This window comes from Tasmannia lanceolata, unplaced genomic scaffold, assembly GCF_043159265.1.
Source record: "Tasmannia lanceolata isolate RefF3 unplaced genomic scaffold, GAP_Taslan_0.1 ptg000034l, whole genome shotgun sequence".
In the NCBI taxonomy this organism is placed as follows: domain Eukaryota; kingdom Viridiplantae; phylum Streptophyta; class Magnoliopsida; order Canellales; family Winteraceae; genus Tasmannia; species Tasmannia lanceolata.
In genome coordinates, this window is record NW_027518711.1 from 1,058,343 (window position 1) to 1,070,952 (window position 12,610).

Consider the following 12,610-nt stretch of genomic DNA (forward strand, 5'->3'; position numbering starts at 1 on the left):
AGCATCTGGCTCCTCATCAGTAATCTTCGGCCTGGCAGGGAGAGTCATATTCTGCATCACTAAGTTTGGATTGCAGGCCTGAAGCTCCTGGAGGCAGTCGTAGTATCCAAGACTATAAGCCTCGCTCGACAGGCTGAAAAGTTCAGCCTCCTTCGCCTCTGTGGCCTCCTTCACTGCCGTCTCCTGCCTCTCTTTGGCTCTTCCTCTTTGAGCCTCCATGGCTTCGGCAGCCTTGACCAGTTTCTTCTTCTCTGAGGCCAGATCCTCCATCAACAACCTCTTCTCCTCCTGTACTCGCCCGATGCTCGTTTGAAGCTCCTGCACCTCAGTGGCCAACTTTCCGTTCACCTCTTCAGATGCAGTAATGGCTTGGGAGAACTTCTTACTCTTCTCCTTGAGGTCATTGTAGTAGAGCAAGATCTGCAGAAAGAAACAGGCATCAGTACGGTCAAAGGAAGAAATGGACAGAAAGTTAGCAAACGGATCACCTCTTCCTTACCTGGTAAGCGGAGGATAACACAGCCTCCTCTCCTGTAGCTGGCGGCTCGTGAAGGACCTGTTGCTTGTCCTTCCGCAGCAGACACTTGCTCATGATCTCTGCTGCTACTCGGCTCTCGCCTAGGGCAGTGTCATCCTTCAGAACGGCCCAATTGGGTCGAAAGACGTGCTCACTAAGCCCTGTAGGAGGACGAGCTCCAGAACCGGTTCCAGTAGAAGCACCACCGGACTTAGAAGAGCCACCGCCCTGGGCAAAGGGGCCTATTAGCTTCACTGTAGTCTTGGCCCTCTGAGATGGGGGTGGAGGAGTGCCCTGTGATGGGGCCGGACTCGCCAGTACAGTCGCCTTTCTCTTCTGGCGCTCCTGTTGTGCCTGTGCAGCACCCTCCTGTGCCCGTGGCTGGGCTCCCTGTCTTATCTTCTCGACAGTCGATTGTTTCTTCATTTCTGCCAGACAAGCGAGCAGTCAGAAGCAAGCATATAAAAGTAAACATATTCTAAAGACAAGTCTAGCTACATACGTTCTGGAGTCGCGGCACTCACGCCCAGTCCAACTAGCACCTCCTCTCCTGAGAACTCTGCACAGCGGATAAGGCCTGATTGCTCAATCTCCTTCCGCATCAAGGCGAAAGTCTCTCTGTCCTCACTCTCGAGGAGCGGCTTTCGACTTAATTTGGAAGTGTCCGGAGTGTCCCACACTAGAGGGACAGGCCAGGGCTCACTGACCTCCTTATCCTCGACGTAGAAGAACCTATTCTTCCATGAATGTATTGACGAGGGGATGCCGGTAATGATTTTTAGTTCAGGGCGCTGGCTGATGTAGATCCAGCCCCCTTCCTTATGCCTCTTCAGATGTGCACAAGCACGGAATAGCGACAAGCTCACGCTCCTCTCTAACCGGCCGTGGACAAGATACAAGAACCCAGTCAGTAGTCTCCATGAGTTCGGAGCTACTTGAGCTGGGGCCAGTCCGTAGTATCGAAGCACCGCTGCGAAGAATGGGTGCAAAGGAAATCGGAGTCCCGCCCTCATCGACTCCTCATAGATACAGAGATCTCGACTCTCGTTACAGGCTCTGTCTCCCTCTATAGCTGCCTTCAGTTCAAATCTTGGAGGCACACAGTACTTATCCCTAATGTCGCCTAGCATGGACCTGGTGAGGTAGTTCTCTTCGACTAGAGCTCGCAGGTTGTATTTTGGGTTGGCATCCATCCGCGCTCTAGCGACTACCTCCACCGCCTGGCCAGGAAGGAATGTTGTAGACGCCTCAGCAACGTCACTTTCAACACTCCCTTCTGCTCGGGAGAGACTACCAGTGGGGAGTGGAGTGGCGTTCAAGTCTAAAAACACCTCGTCCCTGTCCCCACCGTCGTCGCTATCTACAAGATCTATCCTAGCGGACGTCCTAGCCATTACAGGCTCCTGCGGCGGCCTAAATTCTGAACTACTGCTAGTGGAGGACTCCGTACCGGACTCGGAACTCGAATTACTATCAGACATGTAGTAAAGAGAAGGGCTAAGAGGAATACCGGTGAGTGTAGCTCGTCAAGTCCTTGCGTAACTCGAACTGCGAACTGCGAACTGCGAACTGAGAACTGAGAAGTCGGAGCTCTCAGAGCAAGAAAAAGAAGAAAAGATGAAAAGTAAAAGTAAAAAATGAAAGGGGGTAAACCTCCTTTTATAGCTTTTCAAAGGCGGTGGAGCATTAAATGCGACGCACGCATCTCGAGGACACTCGAATGGCGCCACGTGTCCCATATTTATGACGGACACATTCTCCCACTCAAAAATACGATCAAGCACGCGCGTGTTCCTACGTGCATGAAAATTCACATCTCCGCTCCGCACTCCATGCTCCGTACTCCATGCTCCGTGCTCCGTGCTCCGTACTCCATGCTCCGCACTCCATGCTCCGTACTCCATGCTCCGCACTCCACGCTCCGCACTCCGTACTGGATCTTTAAAGCCGAACTGAATATAACGCGTTTCAACAAAACGACAAAAATCAGTCCGGTCCGAACCGGACTGGCCGCAAGACAACAAAAAACAGTCCGGTAAAATCCGAACTGGATATAACGCGTTTCAACAAAACGACAAAAATCAGTCCGGTCCGAACCGGACTGGCCGCAAGACGACAAAAAATAGTCCGGTAAAATCCGAACTGGATATAACGCGTTTCAACAAAACGACAAAAATCAGTCCGGTCCGAACCGGACTGGCCGCAAGACGACAAAAATCAGTCCGGTAAAATCCGAACTGGATATAACGCGTTTCAACAAAACGACAAAAATCAGTCCGGTCCGAACCGGACTGGCCGCAAGACGACAAAAAACAGTCCGGTCCGAACCGGACTCAACTTCCAGCCGGACTCCGGACTGGATCTCCAGACTCAACTTCCAGCCGGACTCCGGACTGGATCTCCGGACTCCGGACTGGATCTCCGGACTCAACTTCCAGCCGGACTCCGGACTGGATCTCCGGACTCAACTTCCAGCCGGACTCCGGACTGGATCTCCGGACTCCACTTCCAGCCGGACTCCGGACTCCACTTCCAGCCGGACTCCGGACTGGATCTCCGGACTCCACTTCCAGCCGAACTCCGGACTGGATCTCCGGACTCCACTTCCAGCCGAACTCCGGACTGGATCTCCGGACTCAACTTCCAGCCGGACTTCGGACTGGATCTCCGGACTCCACTTCCAGCCGAACTCCGGACTGGATCTCCGGACTCCACTTCCAGCCGGACTCCGGACTGGATCTCCGGACTCAACTTCCAGCCGGACTCCGGACTAGATCTCCGGACTCAACTTCCAGCCGGACTCCGGACTGGATCTCCGGACTCCACTTCCAGCCGGACTCCGGATTGGATCTCTGAACTTAGTTTTCTGACTCACTCCCAGACAATGCCTACCCGTTAAGAGAATCGATTGATCACACTTTCCCAAGTCTCTCAATGACTTGGAAAACTGGGGGGCAACTGATGGGGTGTGAAAACACCAGCCTCTCACAGGCCGCCACCTGTCCCAGAGTAGGTGAGCTGCAGCCTCTCACAGGCCGCCACCTGTCCCAGAGTAGGTGAGCTGCAGCCTCTCACAGGCCGCCACCTGTCCCAGAGTAGGTGAGCTGCAGCCTCTCACAGGCCGCCACCTGTCCTGGACACCTCACCAGATTTTCCCTATAAATAGAGGATCAAAGCTCAGACCAATGGGTAATGAAAAAAATCCCTTCTCTCCCTAAAAACTTAGACATCTCCCCTTCACTCCTGCTCATACTGACTTGAGTGTCGAAGGGCCTGTCCGGAGTAAAACCCGGTCTGGTCTTCTGACCTCGCTTGTCTTGTGCAGGACTCAGCCCTCATAGCAGGACTCGTTCTCGACCACCTCACTCCTCGTTCACTCCGGTCCCTCAGGACTCAGCTCCCCTAGTCATCCAGCTCAGCTCTTACATCACTGCTGTACCTGTTACCGATTTTAGGTCTAACACCATCTAATCCTCATCTCAAAATGTTACTAAAAGCTCTTTGACACCATCTCTAGGGTTTACTGAGTATAAAAGTTTGATGTTTTATAAAGTTTCTAAAATAAGAAACTTTTTTTTCTTTCAATCTCCATCATTCAGCAACTAAATCTAAGATTCAGTACCCTCTCATTATCATCTCAAAACTTTGCTAAAAGCTCCCTGACACCATCTCTCGAGTTTCCAATGTCTAAAAGATGGATGTTTTATAAAGTTTCTAAAATAAGAAACTTTCTTTTTTTTTCAATCTCCATCCTTCATCAGCTAAATCTAAGATTCAATACCATCTCATCATCAATCCAAAACTTGGCTAAAAGCTCATTGACACCATCTCTAGGGTCAGCTATGTCTAAACGATGGACGTTATATAAACTTTCTATTTTTTTCAATCTCCATCCTTTATCAACAAAATCCAAGATCCAATACCATCACATCCTCATCTCAAAACTTGACTGAAAGCTCCTTAACACCATCTCTAGGATTTCCTATGTCTAAAAGATGAATATTTTATAAAGTTTCTGAAACAACAAACATTCTACTTTTTAAATCTCCATCTTCCATCAACTAAATCTAATATTTAAAATCATCTCATCATCATCCCAAAACTTGGCTAAAAGCTCTATGACACCATCTCCAGGGTCTCTTATGTCTAAAAGATGGATGTTTTCGAGTTTCTAAAATAAGAAACTTTCTATTTTTTAATTCAATATCCTCTATCAACTAAATATAAGATTCAATACCATCTCATCCTCTTCTACAAACTTGGCTAAAAGCTTCTTTACACCACATCTATGGTTTTCTATGTCTAAAAGATTGATGTTTTATAAAGTTTCTAAAATAAGAAACTTTGTAATTTTTCAATCTCCATCCTTCATCAACTAAATCTATGATTCAATACCACCTAATCCTCATCTCAAAACTTAGCTAAAAGCACTTCGACACATATCTAGGGTGTACAAAATGTAAAAGATTGATATTAATAAAGTTTCTAAAATAAGAAACTTTTTATTTCTTAAATCTCTATCCTTCAGCAACTAAATCTAAGATTCAATACCCTCTCATCCTAATCTTAAAACTTGGCAAAAAACTCCTTGACACCATCTTTAGGGTTTCTTATGTCCAAAAGATGGATGTTTTATAAAGTTTCTAAAATAAGAAGCTTTCTATTTTTTCTATCTCCATCCTTCATCAGCTAAATCTAAGATTCAATACCCTTTGATTCTCAACCCAAAACGTGGCTAGAAGTTGGTTGACATCATCTCTAGGGTTTCAATACCATAAATGGTGGTCTTTCATCAACTAAATCTAAGTTTCAATACCATCTCATCTTCACCTCAAAACATGGCTAAAGGCTCCTTGACCCCATCTCTAGGGTCTCCTATGCCTAAAAATTGATGTTTTGAAAGTTTCTAAAATAAGAAACTTTCTATTTTTTCAATCTTCTTACTTTATCAACTAAATCTAAGATTCAATACTATCTCGTCCTGATCTCTAAACTTGGCAAAAAGCTTATTAACACTATCTCGGGAATTTCCCACGTCTAAAAGATGGATGTTTTATAAAGTTTCTAAAATAATAAACTTTCTATTTCTTCAATCTCCATCCTTCATCAACTAAATCTAAGATTAAATACCATCTAATCATCATCTCAAAATGTTGCTAAAAGCTCTTTGACACCATCTCTAGGGTTTACTAAGTATAAAAGTTTGTTGTTATTTTAGAAACTTTTTTTTTCTTTCAATCTCCGTCATTCAGCAACTAAATCTAAGATTCAGTACCCTCTCATTCTAATCTCAAAACTTTGCTAAAAGCTCATTGACACCATCTCTCGAGTTTCCAATGTCTCAAAGATGGATGTTTTATAAAGTTTCAAAAATAAGAAACTTTCTTTTTTTTCAATCTCCATCCTTCATCAGCTAAATCTAAGATTCAATATCATCTCATCATCAATCCAAAACTTGGCTAAAAGCTCATTGACACCATCTCTAGGGTCAGCTATGTCTAAACGATGGATGTTATATAGACTTTCTATTTTTTCAATCTGCATCCTTTATCAACAAAATCCAAGATCCAATACCATTACATCCTCATCTCAAAACTTGACTGAAAGCTCCTTAACACCATCTCTAGGATTTCCTATGTCTAAAAGATGGATATTTTATAAAGTTTCTAAAACAAGAAACTTTCTACTTTTTCAATCTCCATCTTCCATCAACTAAATCTAAGATTCAGTTCCCTCTCATTCTTATCTCAAAACTTTGGTAAAAGCTCATTGACCCATCTCTCGAGTTTCCAATGTCTCAAAGATGGATGTTTTTTAAAGTTTCTAAAATAAGAAACTTTCTATTTTTTCAATCTCCATCCTTCATCAGCTAAATCTATGATTAAATACCATCCCATCATCAATCCAAAACTTGGCTAAAAGCTCATTGACACCATCTCTAGGGTCAGCTATGTCTAAACGATGGATGTTAAATAAACTTTCTAATCTTTCAATCTCCATAACAAAATCCAAGATTTGGCATCCTCATCTCAAAACTTGACTGAAAGCCCCTTAATACCATCTCTAGGATTTCCTATGTCTAAAAGATTGATATTTTATAAAGTTTCTAAAACAAGAAACTTTCTACTTTTTCAATCTCCATCTTCCATCAACTAAATCTAAGATTTAAAACCATCTCATCATCATCCAAAAACTTGGCTAAAAGCTCTTTGACACCATCTCCAGGGTCTCTTATGTGTAGAACATGGATGTTTTAGAGTTTCTAAAATAAGAAACTTCCTTTTTTTAATTCAATATCCTCTATCAACTAAATCTACGATTCAATACCATCTCATCCTCTTCTACAAACTTGGCTAAAAGCTTCTTTACACCACATCTACGGTTTCTATGTCTAAAGGATGGATGTTTTATAAAGTTTCTAAAACAAGAAACCTTGTAATTTTTCAATCTCCATCCTTCATCAACTAAATCTATGATTCAATACCACCTAATCCTCATCTCAAAAGTTAGTTAAAAGCACTTCGACGCCATATCTAGGGTTTACAAAAAGTAAAAGATTGATATTTATAAAGTTTCTAAACTAAGAAATTTTTATTTCTTCATTCTCTATCTTTCAGCAACTAAATCTAAGATTCAATACCATCTCATCCTAATCTTAAAACTTGGCAAAAAACTCCTTCACACCATCTCCAGGGTTTCTTTTGTCCAAAAGTTGGATGTTTTATAAAGTTTCTAAAATAAGAAGCTTTCTATTTTTTCAATCTCCATCCTTCATCAGCTAAATCTAATATTCAATACCCTCTGATTCTCAACCAAAAACGTGGCTAGAAGTTGATTAACATCATCTCTAAGGTTTCAATACCATAAAAGGAGGTCCTTCATCAACTAAATCTAAGTTTCAATACCATCTCATCCTCACCTCAAAACATGGATAAAAGCTCCTTGACCCCATCTCTAGGGTCTCTTATCGCTAAACATTGATGTTTTGAAAAGTTTCTAAAATAAGAAACTTTCTATTATTTCAATCTTCTTGCTTTATCAACTAAATCTAAGATTCAATATCATCTCGTCATTATCTCAAAACTTGGCAAAAAGCTTATTAACACTATCTCGAGGATTTCCACGTCTAAAAGATGGATGTTTTATAAAGTTTCTAAAATAATAAACTTTCTATTTTTTCAATCTCCATCCTTCATCAGCTAAATCTAAGATTCAATACCATCTCATCATCAATCCAAAACTTGGCTAAAAGCTCATTGACACCATCTCTAGGGTCAGCTAGTTCTAAACGATGGATGTTATATAAACTTTCTATTTGTTCAATCTCCATCCTTTATCAACAAAATCCAAGATCTAATACCATCACATCCTCATCTCAAAACTTTACTGAAAGCTCCTTAGCACCATCTCTAGGATTTCCTATGTCTATAAGATGGATATTTTATAAAGTTTCTAAAACAAGAAACTTTCTACTTTTTCAATCTCCATCTTCCATCAACTAAATCTAAGATTTAAAACCATCTCATCATCATCCCAAAACTTGGCTAAAAGCTCTTTGAATCCATCTCCAGGGTCTCTTATTGTGGTACCCTGATCCCGCGAGAGGGGTGTGGGGCGCGAGCCGCCGCTCTCTCTCTCTTGGTCTCTCGTATCCACGCGATTGGCGTGTGCATTTAATTATTGATTTGAATTAATCTTTCCTGTGAACTTGGGATCACTAAGGCAATCCGAATTCCACACGAAAGAGACTGACAGAGTCGCCACCTAGATGTGGGATCTAGGACCCGTAATTAACCAGAAATCTAGACTCGCTACCTGGTTACGAGAATGGAAGGTATGGGGAGTTATCCGCCACATGCACCATTCCTGCCCGATAATCGGTCTTCGATTCCAAAAGCTAATTCTTTTAAATTTATTTTAAATGGCTCATTCAACTCTATGTTAATGTGCGAACTAAGTGACATGCATCCTATGATCTAATTTTAATGTGAATCCTAGATGTGTATCTTGATTTATTAATTTGTCTGGATTCATTCTAAGTGAAAGTTCTCCTAGAATTCTAATTTCATGGAAAATCCTAAGTGATTTGATTAAGCATTTACAAGAAAATTAATATACAAAACACCACAATTTGTTTGTGGTGCCGACTCGCGGGTGGTATGCCATCAGACATCCAAGCTGCCTACGTACCCAAGCCTCACTGGGATCAGAGTCGACGTAGTTCGGTGCACCTAAGCTAAGCTACTTATGCCTAACTCAACTAGGACACCGACCTAGACGGGATTGACTGTTTCAACAGTTTTAGGAGAAGTTATTTAATTCAAGTTGAGGATTTTATTATCTTAGGATTTCATCTAAGATGCTATATGATTCTCATCTAAATGCAAATGGTCCCTTAGACTAATGCAGGTTTGCCTACATCCTAGTTTACTAGGCTTGTCCTAGGGAAAGATTGGGTGACTAGTGTAACTAGACCTATGGCACGGTTGCTATACATAGCAAACGTCCGTGATGAGGCTGGACTCCTAACTCTAGGACTCCCTAAAACCTAAGACTCCCTAAAACTTAGGACACGACACGACACCGGTGTTCCTAAATTGGGCTCTAAGGGTCCTTACGACGGAAATCATAATCCAATGGTTCCGAGAGACACGAGATGAATCGAGATGATGAATAGTGTGAGGGAATGGGAAAGATAGAGAAAGGTGCGACTGAACTTGGGAGTGCCAAATTGCCTACGTACCCCGTGATGGGGATCAAGCCACACGTAGTTCCACTGGGGAGGTTACTTGGATTTTGGAAAACAGAATTGGTATTTGGATCAGGAATCGGGTTTGTATTTGAGCATTGGACTTGAGATTCAAAAACATTGATTTATCAATGGGATTTTGGAATTGGGAATTTGCATCAAAGAATTGAGCATATAGGAATCATCAAGGGTTTGAATTTTGGGAATTCAAAATGGGCGGGCTTATGAGATTCGGCCAAATGGATTCAGACATGCGACTCAGATTGTGTTGGGATATGACTTGGTTAGGCAAAAGGGAGGAAGTTCTATTAGGTGTAAACGGGCATTAGTAGAATAGGGGAATGACTCGGTTGTGACATGGAAGGCCGCCACTTGGTCGAATGCGACTCGGTTGCATTGGGATGGGTTGATTAAGGAATTGGATTGAGTCAACAAAGGGGAGAGTCCAATCGGTTAAAGAGGTTGAGCATACTCGACTAGAGAGTTGGGTCAACTCGACTAGGGAGGTTGGCTAGAGTTGACTCAGTTGAGCTGGGTTGGGATCCCACTTGGTTGGATTGTATTGGGGCGATTTGACTTAAGCTGCAGGTGGCCTGGCTGGGTTAGATTTAATGTAACCAGATTTATGGATAAATGGTGTGCCTCAGTGAGTGGACAAAGGTATGGCTTGGACTGATGTGACTCGGTTATAGGGTTTAAGGCTTATGGGTAGGGGGTTTAGTGAGTTGGGTCTAAGTTAGGAGCAAACCCGAGACTAGCCATGGTCTAACCAGGAGGAAGCAGGGTACAAACCAGGGTGCGGACCAGGGTGCACCAGGGTGCGAACCAGCAGGGAACCAGGGTGCGAACCAGCAGGGAACCAGGGTGCGAACCAGCAGGGGAACCAGGGTGCAACCAGCAGGGAACCTGGGTGCAACCAGCAGCGAACCTGGGTGCAACCAGGGTCTAACCAGAGTGCGAACCAGCAGGGAACCAGGGTGCGAACCAATATCGAACCAGGGTGCGAACCAGTAGGGAACCAGGGTGCAACCAGCAGGGAAGCAGGGTGCGAACCAGTAGGGAACCAGGGTGCGAACCAGTAGGGAACCAGGGTGCGAACCAGTAGGGAACCAGGGTGCAACCAGCAGGGAACCAGGGTGCGAATCAGTAGGGAACCAGGGTGCAACCAGCATCGAACCTGGGTGCAACCAGCAGCGAACCTGGGTGCAACCAGGGTCTAACCAGAGGCTAACCAGGGGGAAAACGGACCCTACATGCTTCCTAACATGGTTTTTCTTTTAAAGTAAAAGATATGCATGAAAACAGACCCTACATAGAATTGAAATAAATGCCTACCTCTTTGGAAACCCACTTTGTGTTTGATTTTTCTTTGATGTTAATTCCTTGAAGATGATTCCTTGCTTGATAATGACTGCTTTTGATATATATCACCCAACGTATAAAATCACCCGATCCGGCAAGGATGGCCGAACCCTTGAAGAGATGAGGGAGAGGGATGAATTTTCTAAGAGAGGGGTTCTTTTTTCTTCTTTTTCTTGGATGGTGGGATGAGAGGGTATTTATAGGAGAATGGGATAGGAGGTTAGGTGAGGTTAGGTGAGGTTAGGTAAGGTTAGGTGAGGTTAGGTGGTTAGGTGAGGTTAGGTGAGGTTTGGATGGTTAGGATGAGAGGAGAGGTTAGGTGAGGTTAGGTGAGGTTTGGATGGTTAGGATGAGAGGAGAGGTTAGGTGGTTTTGGATGGTTAGACCCAGGTCAAGATCTGCCATTGATCTAACGATTTACGGAAATCGGGTCTCGGAATGGAATCAGGGTTCGGGCTATGAAGTGACCCTATCTTATTTTGTCCCGATTGATGATCCGTAAAGTCAGATCAAGATATTAATGACCTAAAACATATATTAGGTTATTGTTGGTTAAAGTAAAGCAAAATGTGGGTGTCTACAGATGCCCCTCTTTGGTAGAGACGACGTAGTCATCGAATACCAAAGTTAAAATGACAGAACCATTTTGCGTAACTTTAATCGACAAAGGAACCCCCTAAACACAATGCAACCTAATATAATGCAAGACCTTAGATGAAATCCTAGAATTGGAATGCAATAAAACAAACCCGCTGCGGTGCCGCTGGCAACGAGAGAAATGGGATACCATTTTCAAATGGATTTTCGGAGGGAAAGGAATATCGCTTTTGAACAGCTTCAGAGGAAATGAGACGTCATTTTCAAATGGTCTCAGAGAGAATAATGGATGACTTTTGAAAGATTCTTAATGAAAATGCAGCATCATTTTTGAATGGGCTTGGGCAAGATAAAATACCGTATTTATACGGATTCCAAGGAAATGAGACATCATAGTTGTATGATGTTCAAAGGGTATAAGAGATCATTGTTGTATGGACTTGAAGAGAATGAAATACCGTATTTGTACGGATTCCAAGGAAATGAGACATCATAGTTGTATGATGTTCAAAGGGGATAAGAGACCATAGTTGTATGGACTCGAAGAGAATGAAATACCGTATTTGTACGGATTCCAAGGAAATGAGACATCATAGTTGTATGATGTTCAAAGGGTATAAGAGACTATAGTTGTATGGACTCGAAGAGAATGAAATACCGTATTTGTACGGATTCCAAGGAAATGAGACATCATAGTTGTATGATGTTCAAAGGGTATAAGAGACCATAGTTGTATGGACTCGAAGAGAATGAAATACCGTATTTGTAAGGATTCCAAGGAAATGAGACATCATAGTTGTATGATGTTCAAAGGGGATAAGAGATCAAAGTTGTATGGACTCGAAGAGAATGAAATACCGTATTTGTACGGATTCCAAGGAAATGAGACATCATAGTTGTATGATGTTCAAAGAGGATAAGAGACCATAGTTGTATGGACTCGAAGAGAATGAAATACCGTATTTGTACGGATTCCAAGGAAATGAGACATCATAGTTGTATGATGTTCAAAGAGGATAAGAGACCATAGTTGTATGGACTTGAAGAGAATGAAATACCGTATTTGTACGGATTCCAAGGAAATGAGACATCATAGTTGTATGATGTTCAAAGGGGATAAGAGACCATAGTTGTATGGACTCGAAGAGAATGAAATACCGTATTTGTACGGATTCCAAGGAAATGAGACATCATAGTTGTATGATGTTCAAAGGGTATAAGAGACCATAGTTGTATGGACTCGAAGAGAATGAAATACCGTATTTGTAAGGATTCCAAGGAAATGAGACATCATAGTTGTATGATGTTCAAAGGGGATAAGAGACCATAGTTGTATGGACTCGAAGAGAATGAAATACCGTATTTGTACGGATTCCAAGGAAATG

The 12,610-nt window shown here is 42.8% G+C and overlaps 1 protein-coding gene across 1 annotated transcript; it reads right to left on the bottom strand.

The window, feature by feature from the left end:
* Positions 1-484: 484 nt before the first annotated feature.
* LOC143859578 (uncharacterized) lies at positions 485-11,120 on the bottom strand. Its single transcript, XM_077370230.1, has 2 exons — positions 10,602-11,120; positions 485-945 (listed from the first exon to the last, which is right to left on the bottom strand). Exon 2 carries the CDS (start codon positions 941-943, stop codon positions 485-487), a length of 459 nt encoding a protein of 152 aa, XP_077226345.1. The 5' UTR covers positions 944-945; positions 10,602-11,120.
* Positions 11,121-12,610: the final 1,490 nt, after the last annotated feature.